The sequence below is a fragment of the Temnothorax longispinosus genome, chromosome 9 (assembly GCF_030848805.1).
Source record: "Temnothorax longispinosus isolate EJ_2023e chromosome 9, Tlon_JGU_v1, whole genome shotgun sequence".
NCBI classification, from domain to species: Eukaryota; Metazoa; Arthropoda; class Insecta; order Hymenoptera; family Formicidae; genus Temnothorax; species Temnothorax longispinosus.
Window position 1 is genome coordinate 7,181,724 of NC_092366.1, and position 18,498 is coordinate 7,200,221.

At 37.5% G+C, this 18,498-nt stretch overlaps 2 protein-coding genes across 3 annotated transcripts in view; one reads left to right on the plus strand and one right to left on the minus strand.

Annotated features, from left to right (window-relative positions):
- Positions 1-448: 448 nt before the first annotated feature.
- Positions 449-6,443, minus strand: LOC139818700 (protein zer-1 homolog). The gene is made up of 9 exons (XM_071787535.1): positions 5,204-6,443; positions 4,826-5,108; positions 4,403-4,697; positions 3,946-4,151; positions 3,643-3,814; positions 3,160-3,483; positions 2,909-3,058; positions 2,572-2,824; positions 449-2,464 (listed from the first exon to the last, which is right to left on the minus strand). Exons 1-9 carry the CDS (start codon positions 5,664-5,666, stop codon positions 2,265-2,267), a joined length of 2,346 nt encoding a protein of 781 aa, XP_071643636.1. The 5' UTR covers positions 5,667-6,443; the 3' UTR covers positions 449-2,264.
- A 3,163-nt stretch (positions 6,444-9,606) lies between these two features.
- The window catches only part of LOC139818654 (uncharacterized), a 34,302-nt gene continuing 25,410 nt past the window's right edge, over positions 9,607-18,498 (plus strand). The window contains exons 1-4 of one of the 2 annotated variants that reach the window (XR_011733469.1): positions 9,607-10,086; positions 10,232-10,625; positions 11,045-11,614; positions 11,899-12,724. The gene's annotated coding sequence lies outside the window, so the exon portion shown is untranslated. Of the gene's footprint in view, positions 10,087-10,231; positions 10,626-11,044; positions 11,615-11,898; positions 12,725-18,498 lie in introns of those variants that run through there. The other variant, XM_071787467.1, reaches the window with a different exon arrangement.

Sequence of the window (18,498 nt, forward strand, 5' to 3'; positions counted from 1 at the left end):
AATTCTGTCCATGTTAATAAAATAATATAAGTATTGATTATATAATCATGTTATTAAATTATAATTATTGATAATTTACCATCATTGTGATTGGTCTTGGAATTATAACTATTGGTCGTAATTATTAATTACAATAATTAATGTTTTGTAACTACTATTGTTGTTATTTTCATTGAAATACGACAAAAAGAAAAAAATTAGGATAGAAAAGAGAATAAAATGCATATTCTTAATTACGATTTTAGATAATACTATATTATACATCGAACAAACCGGGTATGCATTGTCATGTGATTACATCGTCACGTTACGTTGACGCTGGTAACAATAATTAATCGCTGTAATTATTTCTCCGCGCATTCTTGTTGCTGACAAGAATCTATGAAAAGACAAATCTGGAAATTGATTGAAAGTATATGTTTGATCGTGTAACTGGGGCTTAATCGAGTTAATTTTTTCAAGGGTAATTTAATGGTAATTATAACGATATAACATACAAAACATTTAAATCTAATGTACTGCTCCTTCGTAATTCTATTTACACGCAAAATCCTTCCAAGCTTGTCACATCCTTGTTGGAAAAATCCTAGTATAATGAGAACGAATTATCTACGATATATATTATTATATATCTACAAGAAAGGGAGAAGCAAAGAAAGGAAAGAAAAGAAAGACCGGAACAAACATCCACATGTCGTACGAAAGTGAATATGATTAGTTAAAGACAAGTATAATAAGCGTGCAAGCCTTAGCTGCAATTATTCATTCTCGCTTTTTTACAATCGAAGCTCGTTACTTTTAATCCGTTAGAACAAACAAACTCCCTATTCTTTCCCGCTATTCTTCTCATCCATATTATTGCGTATTCGCAATTTCACTAATTATTTTTGAAAATTTAGCAGGTTAAGAACAGGGATGTCGAAAGTAGAACTGGCGATTTACTTCGAAGGCTTCGATGTTCGAACTTCGAAGAATCAAAATGATACAATTATTAATTTAATATAATAATAATAACAACGCAATAGACACACATTTATAAAATTATATGACAAAATCCAAATAAAATTTCTAATGTTGTAATTATGTCGCTTATGTCGCAAATATATTTTTCGAACCTTCGAAGCTGTCGAAGAGTAACAGCCCTAGTCGAATGTGAGGAGGCTCGACTATTAAAAGCGCGTATTATATACATACATACACACGGCATGACAAATGCATTGTTCAAAATTCTACCTGAGTTTAGTATGAACACATGCATGAAAGTAAATACGTAGGACTAAAAGTAAGTAAACAGCTTATACTCAACAGCTTATATTCAATCCATATTTTTAAATCAATAAAAACTTAATTTTTAATTTTTTGACAACAGCCAGTAATCACATGATAAGTGATTAATTTTTTGACAACAGCCAGTAATGGCATGATTCTCTTAGGGCAAGACATTTGTAACACCGTATGTATATCGAGCAGATAAAAGATTTTCAGTTCAATTAACCATTAATTATCGGCAATAATAATAAGTATAAGATGAATATTTGCGGATAATTGAATAGTTGTTTCAAAATACTTCGCGTTCTCCATACAAATCCATGCACACGCACAAAAACACAGACACATACACACATACGTACACACGCCCGCATGCATACACAACCTTTGTAATTGTAATATTGAGCATCCGTTCCTTTCCACTTTTTTGTCGAAAAAGAAATAGGTTTGTTCTTTGTAGCTAAACTCTTTGTACGTTTCATCGTTTCTCTTTTTCTCTCCATCTAATTATATATATCGCAGGAATCCTAGATTGTCAGTAAAATTGCAAGTTGAGATTTTTATTAATTTATATTTATAAATATATTATAAATTATATTTATAAATATAAATATAATTATATAAGTTTATATTTATATATTAACTTTTATTATATTTATATTAATTTTTATTTATTTCACAATATCCCAGCTTTTTGTGGATTCCCTAGGGATTTTGCAAAAAAAAAATAAAACAAAAAAAAATGAGGCACGAAATTCCTGCGACATATACTTATTTCGTCTTAAGTGCAGAAAGTATGACATATGACATAGCACAGCTACAAAGAACAGATCTATCGTTATCAAGTTAATGTAACACACTCATGTTTAATTTGACTCGTCTACGTAATTATTCCTCCGCTATTCGTCAAAGTTATGATACTAATCATAATTTGTTTTGTCTAAAGAGATGATATAAATTATGCGACGTGCATAATGATGTTACTAAGATTTCTTTCAGCCGTCCAGACTATATTCCGCGTCTAAGGCAGAATTAGAAACATTTACATCGTCGGAATGGCTCTCATATTGACAGCAATTTTCGATCACCAAGTTTGCGAGTTCTTTTATACGTTCGTATGGTCTGGGATCTTCTATCACCATATGTAGCTTCTCCAGCCCTCCTTCTTTTACTACCAATGCACAGTATTTGAATGCTAAAACATCGATTAAATTATATTACATAAAATAGCCAGAGCCAAATAGAGCAAAACAGCGGATATTAAATGATTCGTCGTAAGTATGAATATTATTAAATACGTACAGTATACTTTGGTGAGATTGGCGAGAGCCCAAGCAGCCCAATGTTGACACGGAGGAGTATGATACACATCCAGCAGGCGTAATAATGGTCCAAACGAGCGATAATTGATGTTACGTTCTGCATTTAAGTCCCAACTTTCAATCGCTTGCACCATGTATTTAAGAACCTCCTTACGAGTTGGCTTTTCTATTGTCCAAGCGTCAATACCATCAGATGCCATGTGTGCCAATATACCAGCAGCATTGTACGGAACCTATATAAATCGAGAAATATATCCATTTGTGAGCACATTAGAATTAAAAAAAAAAAATGGAGAAAAAAAAGGAAAATACGAAACCTCGATTCCATCGCTATTAGAACGTAACAGATTGGCGAAGACGGTTACATATCGTTCCTGCATAAGATGGATCCGAAGATATTCGACTTCTGCTACATTACCGAGCAAACCCATCATATTCCTCAACAGTTCTTCTTTATGTGGATATTGCTAGACACATGATAGAATATTATATTGCAGTAGAAACGAAAATTGCAGCTTAAGCTAAATATATCGTGTTTCAAGCATCGAACGTATGTTGTAAGACATACCTGTACGCATTTGAGGAAGAGTGCCATGCCTTCCTCATCTAAAAATCGTTGGCAATTTATAGATGTTTCATCTGTCATATTCCACATAGTTGACCATGCGACTTCTAATACATCGTCAAATATATTCGTCTCCACTCTGTACTCGACCAATTCTAACATAGTTTTAACGCAACCCAGTTTGCCGAGTAATTTTTTCTCTTTACCTTCCACTTGACAAGCTAAAGAATTTAATAGATATATGCCGATTCTTTGGACAAAACTTTCTGGCTCTGAGTGTTTGGCTGAATGTAGAAGCACCTTTACAAGGGTTTCATAATTCGACATCTACAGAAATGAATGATAGTTACATTATTATCAAAAAAATGGACTTTCTTTTTTATTAAACAATACTCTTGCGATTTGACCGTAAAGAGTTTAATATGGAAGACTAATGTCTTACGACTCAGCGGAAAAATATAAAAAATACTTGAATATAATACAAACCACATCATGTGGTATGCGGAATTGACACAATGCCAAACAACCGTTCCGCATCATAGTCTCTTCGTCCCTATGTGTGCTCATACCAGCAAGGAGAGTACTGATAATCCTTCTCTTCATTCGCGCTACTAATTCACCCTTTTCCTTCATCTTTACTATGTAAAATAACGTGGCGCTGCAATATGCGATATAAAATTAAAGTTGCAATTGTGAGCACAAATTTAACGGTGCTTTCTTAAAGTAGTTGCTTTTCTTGGCAATGGGCAATTTATAAATTACAGAATCCGCGCCTACGCGCATGCATACCTTCCCGATATCTGTATATGCTTTTGAGTTGGGTGCTTTTCCATCGCTTCCAAGACGGTACATAGTGCTTGATCCATTCTATGACAATTGTCATACCTAAATACATGGTATAAGTCACTCAATACTTTTTGTAGCAATTCTTGCTTATTGTCCATACAAACATGAGCTGCGATCAATATTTGATCTTCATTTGCATCACCAGCCACCTAAAGCCAATTCACGAGAAAATAAATAGATGAATAAAAAGTAATTACTTTCACCAACAAATTTTTTGCTGTAACACACAGTTAACAAATTAAAAACTTGTATATATGTACATAACTGTGGACTTTATTTAACAATATCTCTTTTGTTAAGCATCAGAAAAAAAATTTCAGAATTTTTCGTCTTGTTTTTCATCAAGGACTAAATATAATTAAATGGCGTGAATTGTGGTACAACTCGTATAATGTCTCACCACTTTCGCCGGTATGTCATGTCTTCTACAAGCACCGTAAGCAGTTGCAAAAAGTCCTAAAAATTGTAATGGCTTATGTATCCTAGATGCGAGTCCTGGTATATCGGTATATCCAAAATTGGTATCCTCGATATTTGTATCAATGGGACGTTCAGCAACGCCCCTTCCAGCAAGATTTGTGCCACCGATGTCTAGAGAAACCAATTGGGGTAGACCACTCACTAGGTCAGCTAAGATCTTATTGGGATTATCAAACTGTCCCTGTTTATAATTTGACTGAGAAATATCCAAGTGCCTGTAAAAACATTCTATGTAAATCTATCTTGTCTAATATCGTCTAACAAGTTTTCTTAACTAAGAAAATTTATAACTAAGCAAGCTTTATGATCATATTGTTTATATAATCAAAACTTTATAACGTACCTTAAATTCTTCAACTGACAGATGTTCATGACAAAAGATTTTGGGTCGGTATTGACCTTGACATTGTACAAAGCTAAGGATACTAAATTTGGTACCAGGTGATAAAATTCAAAAGTATCAATGTTACAACTATTGGACAAATCCAGGTGCGTCAGATTCGTTAACCCTGCTAAGAGCAGTAAATATTCTGACGAGGGTATTCCTACGTATCCTAATGCGAGACGTTTTAAATTTGGCATTTTGAAAACGTATCCTCGTTGGTAGTAATTGATAGACGTGCCAGCTGTAACAAGGAGTTACAGACAGTTAAGGTAATAATCCGCTTGTTGGATCACGTTACGATGGACTTGCAAGACATAAACAACAGCGGTTTCTTACGGGCGTTTAAACTAGAAGGTACGATCATCGAAGTTCCATGGCACGCTAAGCTGTGCAAGTTCTCCGAATTGGCATTAATATGCTCGATGCAAAATTCCGTTAAGTTACTACAATCGGTGAGTTCTAAGTCGTAGAGTTTGTGGCTGACGAGGGTCTGGACCGAGGTGTTGCTCAGGCTGCAATTGGAGATCTTGACGTGCTTCAGTCGGGTCGCCGCGAGGTTTTTGAAGATCGAGAAAAAACAATCGTCGTCCTCGGTCGCCTCGCTGCGCTGCGCGTACTCTATAATCTTGTCGCATATCTCGCTCGGGAAGGTTATCCCCTTCCGCAGCATCCGATGGCCGCGTTTCCCCTTTACCGAGATAATATCGAGATTCTCGCAGATGAGTTTGTAGCACAGATCGGTAAGCCGCTCCGGGCCTACATATTGATCCGTGTGAAATAAGTCATCCAGCTCCGCCATTCTCTCTCGGCAGCTTCTCCGGGATTTTACCGAATCACGACCGAGTCACGCTCATGTAGGAAGACGCGCGCGGCTATGTCTTCCACCTTGTAATTGCGCAATTTCGGCCGTCGACGGTCGACCGCCCGCGAGAAACGCGTGCGTTCAGCGTTGTTGTGTCAAACGTGGGATCAGCTGGGAACGCGCGACATGGCGCGTCAGAGGTGCTCCGTAAGCTCCGTTGTGTATTAGGAATTGTCCGATTCGGGCCGTCGCCGTCGGCCGATCGCATTCGACCCGATCCAGTCCCGTAAGTCCCGTCTCGCTCGCCCTGGCGGCGTTAATACGCCATGCGCCGCAACCGCCGCGTCTCGCGAACTCGCGACTTGCGTCGCACCCGACACTCCGGACGCGGGCTGCGTATAAAGAGACACTATATTGACACTAACGGAGCGATTTCGTTCGATCCGAAAATCCTCCGAGAAGCTTGGAGCTACAGCTAGTACAGCTGTTACCACATCACTGTCTCGCTGTCATGTCATCCCCCACCCCCGCTCCTCGCTCTCGGTTTCCACAATTTCACGCACGGTTCACGCTTCCCTGCACGTCCTACGTGTACGTGTTCCTTCCTCTCCTATCTCCTTTCGCTCGCATCGCGCGTAGATCCCACGACGTTCGACGTTTCTGACACATCGCTATTCGCTATACCATCTCAGGCAATTTTATCGATTACAGTAAAATATATTATGTAGAACGCTATGTATAGCGGAGGGCAAAAATGCCGTATGGCGTATGCTGTCCGGTTCAGGTGTAGCGAGTACTCGAGTAGATCTGCACCCTGCACCTACACCAAGCTAATCGGACAATCTTCGTCCGTCTTATTAGCCCAGTCGATAGAGACATTTAAATGGAATTAATTCCGGGAAGCGATTTTTTTTTTTACTGTTTTGGAGGGTTATGGGTAGTCTAAAACCGGATTTTCGGGATTCTAACCCTGGAGCGTTAGTCGCCATTTTGATTAGAAGGGTGATTTTGTAAATATGTCGCTTATTTTCAACTTTAGAGTGAAAGTAATAATCACAAACTTGTAGAAAATTTAATACTCTACAATTTTGATTCTTAGCATTTTTTACCTAGGATCGATATTTTGGGTTTTAGACTCGAAAAAGTGGGAGGTGAATATTTTTTTTATTTTTATTTTTTGAATTTACTTCGTATAATGAGAAACATCTTTTCCACACCACTACGGGGGTAGAGTTTATGGCGCGTTTATTCAAAAAATAAAAAAAAAATAAAATTTTACCCTCCCCCCCACTTTCGCGTCTAAGACCCAAAGTATCGATCCTAGGTAAAAAATGATAAGAACCAAAATTGTAGAGTATTAAATTTTCTACAAGTTTGTGATTATCACTTTCACTCTAAAGTTGAAAATAAGCGAGTTATTTACAAAATCACCCTTCTAATCAAAATGGCGGCAAACGCTCCAGGGTTAAAATCCAGAAAATCCGGTTTTAGACTACCCATGACCAGAGAGAAAAATGAGAGACGACACGGCTCGGTTTTAGGTGATCCGCTAGGTGATCCGCGAACGCGATACGCCCTCTGGGAACGACGTAAAACGTGCACATGAACTACGTAGCCAATGTCCACGTTTGGGCCACGGGGTAACACATACGTGCACGATTTAGGTTGCGTTCCGTGCTAATGTCGGTAACGCAAAGTTATTGATTTTTCGTTATGTGAGCGAGCGAGAAGGTATAAGAGTGAGCGAGATGACAATAAGAGCGAGCGAGACAGTAATTGGAGTGAGCGAGATGAGAATAACACATGCACATGCAGAAGGCTCGGGGGTGGGGATCTGATCGAAGATCGAGTATCGATCGATAGACTCGAGTCTTTTCCTTGCACGCCGTTGTTCTTATGGGAGCAAATACTTTATCGAATGAAAATTCCTGTTTTGTTCCTCGTAGCTTTCCACTGCAGCTCACTGCATCTGATCCATCCGATTTACCTACTTCAATAGTACCTACTTCAATCGTCAATGAAGCTTATTTTACACAACCTGTAACAAACAATATTTTTATTTAGATACACAAATCAAAATATCAAAATAATCTCTTTTAATTATTCCCTTGAATAAAATATATTTTTATTTATAGTAATTGCTGAAAAAAGCTCATCAAATTAAGATAATAATTAAGAAAATGTATTATTAATTTTTTAATTTCCAAATGTTGGGCGGCAGTGTGGTCTAGTGGTAGAGCGCCAGACTCGTAATTGAGGAACCAGGTTCGAGTCCACTAGAGCCATGGAATGTTTTTCCGAAAGCTGCGCCCCTCCGTGCAAGATTAGGGCTCTTGTGCGAAGCAAACTGGGCTCCGTCTTTCGGAAAGAGACGTTAATCCGTTTGTCCAAAGGATTAAGTGAGAGCGGAGAAGGTTAGTAATGGATGAGAATTGTAACCCTAAGGGGATTAAAACTTCCATTTGCTCCTACTCGCGCTCATCTCTTCTTCATTGAGTTGTAAAATTTGTTTGTTCTAATGATTGTTCCATACATTCTTTGGATTCCTGATGGAGTATCAGAAATTCAATCTTACAAAAAGAAAGTCGACAAGATAAAAATTGAGGCGGAAAATGTACGACATATCCATTCCCAGGAGAATTGAGAATATTCAATGACGTGACATGCTTCGAGCTCATATGTTTCAACTGAAATTTTCTGCTATGCGTGATCTGTTCAAACGAGTCCTTATTCTCCTGGGAGAATACTAACCTTCTCCTCTCACTTAATCCTTTGAACAAACAGCTTAACGTCTCTTTCCGAAAGACGAGTTTGCTCCGCACAAGAGCCCTAATCTTGCACGGAGGGGCGCAGATTTCGGAAAAACATTCCATGGCTCTAGTGGACTCGAACCTGGTTCCTCAGATTACGAGTTTGGCGCTCTACCACTTAGACCACACTGCCGCTCAACATTTGGAAATTAAAAAATTAATAATATATTTTCTTAATTATTTTCTTAATTTGATGAGTTTCTTTCAGCAATTACTATAAAATAAATAAAAAAATATTTTATTCAAGGGAATAAAAGAGATTATTTTGATATTTTGATTTGTGTATCTAAATGAAAATATTGTTTTGTTACAGGTTGTGTAAGATAAGCTTCATTGACGATTGTACTATTGAAGTATAGGTAAATCGGATGGATCAGATGCAGTGAGCTGCAGTGGAAAGCTACGAGAAACAAAACAAGAATTTTCATTCGATAAAGTATTTGCTCCCATAAGAACAACGGCGTGTAAGGAAAAGACTCGATGCTCGATCCTCGATCAGATCCCCACCCCCGATCCTTCTGCATGTGTGATCGCGGTATATCAATTAAGTATTGGGTTCAGTAAAATAAAATGCTCGCAATATAATTTAATTATTATATCATTTTAAACGATACTAATTATTAAAAAATACTTGATTGAAAATTACGAAAAAAATATATGCAGGTTCTTGTCTCTTGTCTCTCCTCAGACTCCTCTTTCCCATAGATAAGTTTTGAATAGTTCTTTGTCGTGTATTTGGCGTACGATGCGCCGCGCCAAACAGCGCCAACGCCATTGCCTCTTTTTAGAAAACATATATGCTTATTGATCGCGTTCAGCAGACCAAGCCGCTCAGTAGCAGTCGAACGTGATTGGCTCTTACTTTTAGAACCAACCAATCAATTCAGAGTGTTGATAAGACGAACTCAACAGTTGTGCAACAGTTGTGTCTGCTAAACGCGCCCATTGCTTTACTCCTTTTCGATCTCTTACATGAAAAATTGATCAAACGTCGCCAAGGAACCACAGAAAATGGCGATGAGAGCTTTCTCGCGTCTTCAATTATTAATTCCAAACGTTGCTCCCCTGCTCTAGAGACTATAAGTTTTTTGGTCCGCGCAACGACGCGCAACTCTGTATGTACTCTCTCGTGCTCGCAGAATGAAAACCGGCGACTTCGAATCACCGCAACGGACATCCTCGAGGATTCCCAGCGTTACTTCGTCCAGGATAAAGCTCAGCACTCTCGGACGAGTTCGCAAGACGGGATGCGAGCGGAATGTCGCTTCGGCGCTTCTTGCACAACGACAGGCTCTTCGGGTCATTCACGAGAACGTGGACGTGACGCCGAAGCCGTTAGTCCACGCGGCTTTCAGCACCATCGACGAGAACCAGACGACCGCCCTGGAGACCATCGGATTATTCCAGACCGGAAGCGCCACCCAACTGACGGCATCGCCTTCGAGGATCAGCGGTCTCAGGACCAGTTCCTCCGTCCTTTTCAAGTCCCTCATCTCGATGCCGTCCGACGATTTGCAGATGGAGAGTCTGCTGTCGACGCAAATTTGCGAGTCTCTGCCCACGGAGGAGGACGAGGACGCCGCGCCGTCGCCATTTTTTCTACCTAGGTAATAATTATATATATTATATATTTCGATTACTTTCAAGCGATGGAAATTCAATTTTGCAACATTACGAATTTTTACGAGAGATCTATGTAAAATATTATGAATTTAAATGACATTTAAATGACATATAATCAATAATTTACAGCGACGACTCGGCGATATTCGCGACGCATCCGGAAACTGTGACGATCACCTTAAGGGAGACGCGGACGTTCTTTCTGTTCGAGATGCCGCAGATGACCGAGGATCTGCGGACGCCCGAGGGACAGGCGGTTGAACGGGAAAACGAAAATTACGAATACGTGACGGTAGGACCGGGCTCTAATCGGAAGCTGTTGAACGTTGAGACGCAAACGGTACGCGTGTTGACGAAATCGCGTGGCACCTACTGTGGCTTGAGGCCTCGCAGAAATCAGGGAACGTTCGTGAATAATTGGGTGATTTATGATACTTACGCGGCACCGGAGCTGATGATAGAAAAAAATGGACGTGTGATCGTACATACGAAAGAATCCATTCAACGGATGCGAGAAGCGCAGGTAAGAATCGCTGTGCGCAATTACTTATAAACTCTTTTTTTTTTAAAGCCGTTATACTTTTAAAAGATAAAAGGAAAGAATATGTTGTGTATGTGCAAACGTATTTATATAATTGAAAAATCGATACATAGAGCTTTATTTTTATAAACAAAAAATTAATTTAATTTAATTTGAGAGAACTTTTAAATATGTAAAAAGGATTCGAAACGATAAATGTAAAATATATTTTACACAGGAGAAGAGAGAATATAAAAGATTAAAAATTCTTGAGTTTTTATTCTTTAAATGCTTTAAATTTTTCGACATTTCGGAAGATAGTATATAAGTGTTCGTTAATAAATAAAGCTCGACAAAAAAGTATAGAAACATTTCGTATAAAATAGATTTTGGAGAAATTTTTGTTTATATTTCTGTAACAGGAACTCCGGTACAAGCTCCCCGAGCCTGAAACGACCCCCGAACAGAGCTCCGAGGAGCAATTGTCTCGTATCTGTCGGGAGACAGGATTTCTGGATGCGGCACGCGTGATGGAACGTATAATCGCAAACAATGTATTCGTAGAGGCGCAGAAACGCTTTACTGGCTTAACCAAGCGCGATCCATGCGCCCTGGATTTGGAATTCGATTATCGGCTAGATCTGCTGTGGACATTCGCATGCGAAATGGTGCATGATCGTCCTGTGGCCGCGTTCCGTTGGAGTCCGGCCAACGCAAGCGTCCTCGCTGTCGCCTACGGCGCCAAAACCGGGTCCGACAGAACGGACGGGGTATTGCTGATCTGGTGCGCCAAGAACCCTAGCCAACCCGGTCGCGAGTACACTTTTGACAGTCCGCTGTCCGACATCGATTGGAGCAAGGAACGACCGAATCTTTTGGCAATCGGTTTTTACGACGGAAGTGTAAAGGTAGTCGATGTCAGCGCTAAGAAGATGAACATCATTAGGCAGAGTTATAGGGAGACATCGGCAGCTTGCTCGCCACATTGGCAAGTAAGAATATTAATTATTACGTACGATATTTATTATTCTAATTTGGTACTGTAAAAATGTATTGAATATGAGAATGTGTGTGTACGTATCAAATATTAATAAATAAGAATATTTTCATTTTCAATTACTAAAGAATATTTATCTCGCTCTTTTCTGTTACATAATTAATGTGTTCCGTGTTATTGTTATACTTTCTTATTTTGTAAATATATAATTTATTTATTAATTACCTACGATATCTATACGGTGCAACTTTGATTAATATTATTTAATTTTTTCACCAGGTTCAATGGTGGAGTGGCGACGAGCAATTCGACTATCAAGAACAGATCTACACCAGTGATCAAGATGGCCGGATATACTGCTACCGTTTGGGCGAAGATTTTTTTGCCACAGAGATCATGCGGTTATATAGAATCGAAGGTAAATTAGGCGGAATTTCTAGAACCGATCACTGTATGGCTTATGACGTGCCCATCAATCGCCAACCGGGCGCCATTATTCTCCGAAGACACCCCGTCGTCAGCAACGTTTACTTTGTCGGTTCCGACGAAGGCTGTGTCTACCGATGTTCTACGAATTATTTGCGTCAACACGTAGACAGTTTTGTGGCGCACGACGGCCCGATTTACTCGTTCGAGTTCTCGCCCTTTTGTCAGAAGTTGTTTCTGACCTGCGGCGCCGATTGGTGCATCAGGATCTGGGCTGAGGGTCTCACCGAGCCACTCATCACCCTGTCGACAGTAATGGCGTGTGTGAGGAACGCCTGTTGGAGCCCTACATGTTCCACTATCATCGCTAGCGTCGTGAATGACCAGATTTGTGTGTGGGACATCCATAGGAAAACGCACAGTCCAACATCCGTAACGATTTCAACGAATGGAGCGAGATTGGTAGCCGCTGATTTTACGGCCAACGGGAATCAGCTGGTGGTCGCTGATGTCGAGAGTGTCGTCTACGTCTACAATCTGGAAGGCATGCCATTTCCGCCCTATGATCAAACTAAAGTATTGTTTGAGTCCATCCGCAAGGCACTGGCAACCAAACCGGAACTGCTAAGGAAGCTGAAGAAACTCGGCCCACCATTTTGATTGTTTAATTCCTGATGAGGTAAGTACCAAAAGAATCAAGTTATTTAAAACATAAATTTATTTGTATTCTTATATGAGAATATTTTCTAATTAAATTAGAAGATTATATAGATCATAAAGGGGTCTCGCGTAAATTGTGAAACAAATTCTTTGAGAATTTGTAGATATATTCAGGTATATTAAGCTATTTAAGCCAAATTATCAGAACACAAAAAATTTTATATGGAATTAATTTGCTATTTTTTGCTTTTAAAAGTAAAAAATAGCAAATAATTAGCAAATTAATTCCATATAAAATTTTTTATGTTCTGATAATTTGGCTTAGACAGCTTAATATACCTGATATATTCTTATATCATCAAGCTTTTAATAAAATAAAAGAAATAAGTTTTTGAAAAAGTATTAAAATATAATTATTCTTAAAAAATAAAAAGATATTTCAACATATATGGACGACTTCTACTTGGGGCTGCTTTATTATCGACTGTAGTCGATAGGCCCTCCCAACACGTGGGGACCCCTCTCGATCTCAGTCTGCCGGTTGCAGTAAACCTCATCGCGATAAGAGAAAGAGAGAAAGAGAGAGAGAGATAGCGATATAGCAAACTGAGCTCTTGGATTCGCCGCGGGGTCTCTGCCGACGGGGCCCTCGTACGCGGCCGGCGGCGGCCGAGGCCGGGAACGGGGCCCAGGCCTGAAGTCTTCCGGTGTACGCGGGAGGGGAGAGGGGTCATCTCACCCTGCCCTGTTCTCCTCCGTGTTGCCGCTGCTTGTGGGCACGAACCGCGGCTACCGCCGTCAGCGGGCAGTCTCTTATTACGCCCGCGCTCAACTCTACGCGAATTCTAAGTCCTCTTCTTAGGCCGCTCCCAATGATAACGCGAATCGCCCTAAGGATATCAAGACCCTGAAAGTCGCACCGAAATAACGGATTTTACTCGGAGAAAAGAGGAGCGAAGCAAAGTTTTAAATCGTCATCGGAAGTACAATGACGATGTGAATATCGTAACTGAGTTAACTGGGGGACAAGATCGAGAATAATACGGGTAACGAATGATAATGCTGGAGAACAACGTGGATTTTGACAGAGTAAGCTGTTTATAGTTTCGGTAGAGAAATAACATACTGATAAAATCAGAGTATGGCTTTATATTAAGCAAGAAAGGTAAAATAGTTTTCTCAAATAATGTGAATAATATGATGTGGATATCAGACCTTTGATCGAGTGAGCGTAAATTCAATGATGTCAAAGAGGCTGTTATTGATTTAATAAATAGCGAAAAACATGATTTTCTAATCTACGTGATTGAGCAGGATATTATCATACATATTATGGACGACATGGATGTTAGAACCTTAGTGGAGTAATAATCACTTTGGTAGGAACGACGTGAAAATAATAACTGCTAAATACAATAATATACTAATAAGATTGAAGATAATAATAATAGTAAAATTAAATGTGTGAGGTTTTTTTTGAGACCGGTAGAATTATTCAAGAAATTAATTATTTGTAAGAACTTACAGTCTCCCTTTTAGATAATACTTTTTTAATTTTAATTTTTTTCTTATCTTGGAAATTTTTTGTCTAGAAAGTCATAATTTTCTTATTAAAAAGTTAATTTTATTGAAAAATGATTAATTTAATATGAAGATAAATTGCAATTTAATAGGAACTAGTTACTGTCGATTATTTTATTTAATATCTAAGATTATCACGAATGAAAGATGTACAATAATTTTAATTAATTCTTATTAGATTATTTAAATTAATTATTTCTCTGAAAAGATTAAAGGTAATTTGCAAATTTTAATAATTATTTTTTGCGAATTTTTTTTTATTCTCTTGTTTAGACAGATTCTTGACTTTAAGTTAGATAAGGGATGTCTCGAACTTATTAAGGGTGTTTTATATACCATCCATCATCATGATTCTTGCTCAAAGCGATATTCAGATCGGTGTTGCACGTGGAGTTTTATCGGTCGGCGTAAATCGATGCTTTCTGCGAGAACGAATGAGAATGGAGCAAGAAAATCTTCCTCTGCTCATCGTGAAGAGAAGCGATTAGCGAACTCGTCGCTTTGGCAGTAGAATCACGTCGGCGTTAACACGCGCGCTCTAGGAATCCACGTCGGGATGCATATCGATCGTCGTTGCAATCAGTAATACTTTTCATTCGGAAATATACATATTTTTGAATAGAACAGGAAAATGATTAATTATTGAGAAAAAGAATAAATTGTCGAAGAACAATTTGGTCACATGAAAGAAACTAGTTATTAAAGAAGAGATAATATTTAAAAAAGAGAACAAAATTAGTTGCTGAAAGGAAAGAAGAAAAAAAATCTTTATGTTTATGAAGGGAAAAGATCATTAAAGAAGAAAAAGAACATTTGTTATTGAGAAAAAGGAAATTTATAAAAAGAAGAAAGATAATAATCCCGACTGAGAAAGAAATATGTTAATAAGGAAACGGGGAGAGAGAGAAATTTATTATTGCTATTATTATTGTTATTAGTTTTTAAAAATAAATTAGTTATTGTGGATATATTCCTCTCTACAAATTATAAATAGTAAGATGAACATTGCATTTCTCATATGGAACAGTTGGGTGTGTACCGCAATTCCAATGATGCGGAACCCGCTGTAAACCGCGATCTCTAGGCCGACGACCTTGCAGGATAAAAGAATATCTAGGATCTTTGTTAAGTTCTATAGAAAGTAATTAAAAAAGAAAGAAATATCGAGAACGTTTAGTTGAATATTTAAAATCCATAGTGCATATACGACAATTTGATGTGAAAAGAGCTCAGTGGTCAGAGAAAGAAATATAGTGGTCACAATGTTTGCCTAGCTACTGTGACAAATTTATTCGTGACAAAAGGTTCTAATCGACTCTCGAGAGTAGCTATTTTTGTTATCATTACTGTGCGCATAGTAGTTCATACAGAAGTTTGCGAGTAGTGTTCGCGAATTTTTGCACGTTTCCACGCATATACACTAAATGTACGATATGAACGACGACGTTGCTGGACGCAACGGGTGATACACAAGTAAGTACGTGAAACATTTCCAACTGATTTATTATTATTAATCGACATTCATAGTCTAGCATATATTATTTATTATAGCTTAATTCACATAACTTAATCCTTATTCCTACAAATTATACAATAAAATAAAAAAGAAATATAAATTACTTATAATATTACATTATAAAATAATGAATAGTGAATTTTATAAATTAATCTAGAAATATTATTATATAAATTACAAGATTTTATAAATTATCTAACAATAAGTTAAACTTTAAAAAAGTGATAAAAATTTATTAAATTTTTTTTTAAATTTAATCAATTTTTCACTGCCTGACTGCCAGCTCTACTTCAACAATTTTTAATATAATATATATATTTTTTAAAGCTAGAGAGATATGTTTTTCAACTTTCTACTCGATATTTTTATTCAAAATTATCCATCTTTCTCGCGCCTCTCTCGCTGGAGAAGAAGCAAAAATAAGTAAATCAATGCTTCGCACAAATTTTTGCCGGCAAAAACGTCGGTGTGATACCCGGGCCCAGGACCGTCAAATGAAGATGGATGCGTCATGTGGCCGGTATTTATTTTTCGCGAGTGCAAAGGCAAACGCGCGTATTGCACGAGTTGCCAGCACGAGAAAGAAAAAGTAAGAAAGAAAAGGAAGAGAGAGAAAAAGGAAACACCATGGAAGCGAGCAACATATATTGTACCCGCATATAAATCAATCGTGACTCGAATTATAGTGCGAGAGTTTGCGCGATTGATCACTAAAATCGATTTTATCGCTGTGTCCGGTCGCATTGAAATTAATATCTTTAATTGTGTGTGCGAGAGACGATTACCCTCTCCCCTTCGTGTCGCCAAATGTGCTCTGGCGAGATCTTTCTGCGATTATGGTTGCTGATCAATTTAAGTGCACAGGTCGAAGAAGTTTCGGTCTCATCCTTTCCCCATGGAGAAACTTTCTTCAGTTAATTAAGAATCACTGTGTACTTTCGAATTACGTGAAGCTATTTCCAGATTATTTATTCTCAGACTTATCCTCCTACAGGCCTTTAGTTTCTTTAAATACATCTTCTTTGATGCCAGAAATTTCAAGTCAATATTCAAGTATGGAATCATCATTTATATTTTAAAAAATACATAAAGTATATTAGTCTTGAAAAGTTTTATGTGTAATAAGGATACTCTTTATTAAAATTATACATGCAATAAAAAAAGAACAGAATAGAGGCAACGAGAGAATTTATCTTTTACGCTTTGAAATATATCATAAATCATAAAGAAATATTATTAAATTATTACAATTAGTCATAATAATATATCTATAATGATCTGGATCAATATTCTTATTGTTTTTATTTTTACTGCTATTCTAACATTTTATCGCTACAACTAAAATAATAGCAAACCTATTTATGTCTTATAACCAGTCTTTCCTTGAAAAGATTTTCTCTCTTTCAAATTGATTCACTAGTTTTATCACTATTCGAATAAAGTCGTCATTTGGATCGCTACTACCATTTTCGAAAATAAATTGCTCGTGCATAAGGCGCATCTTGCACTCGGCTGATAACACACACTTCGGTTAATCCCTTCTTTAATATTCGAGATCGAATTCTTGCACGATGATTAAATCGGGTTCTCCAGACGAAAATGTCTTATTTCTCTTCTTCTCTAACTGCCTTTCACTGGCACGGGTCTTGAACCACCATAGTGTGAAGGTTCAGAGTTCAGGAACGTATACTGACTAAAATATATTTCAAATGTATATTTGAAAAAAATTTATGAACGAGATAATTCTGGGGTTTCGAAATAGTTGACACTTGCGAGTTTTCTAGCGTGACTATTCGTCGGTAATAAAATTTAGAAACGGTTTAAAAGAATAAACATGTTATTATGGCAATTATTGTAATATAATAACTTTGCCGAACATACGTTTCAATTAATTGTTAAATTGTAATTATTTGGAGCAGACAAGGTTTTATTATGAAAAAATTTTATCAACTATTATTGTTATTCTATTAATTATTATATATATAATTATATAAGAATATTTATTTTATATTTTAACTTTATTAAAATGAAAACGAAATATATAAATTAAAGTAATTTAAATCGACCGTGACTGGCAATATATAACGTCTTTTCGATATGAACATTGAAAAACTGTGAGCCAACTTGGTTTGTCGGATTCACACAGCACTTTTTCGGATCAATCATCGAGACATTATTAATTTTGACCATGGTTTTGGTCAGTTGATATAATTTCTAAATTAAATAGTTTTTAAATTTTATTGCGAAAAATATTACCCCAGCCAGGGTTTGAACCTGGAACCTCCCGTATACCGTGCGGGTGTCTTGCCAATTCGACCACTGAGGCTGTAGTAATATTTATCGCAATAACAACTATAAGATGGAGCACCGATTCTTAGGTCGACGGTGTATAATAAACAGAATAATAAATTTCTTTCGCCAGTATATAGAATAACAATTAAAGTAATTTAAATCGACCGTGACTGGCAATATATAACGTCTTTTCGATATGAACATTGAAATATATAAAGTCACGACAGAACAACGTCCCTTTTGAGCACATTCATGCTATACCTAGCATGTTTAACAATTAGTATTCAGTCTGCTTGAGACACCCAGTGTAAGCATGTATATATAAGATACTGGCTTCCTCGAGTAAACTTGTTTATCAAGTTACACATGGCGATCGCCGGTGATCTTTGCTGGAAAAGGACGAG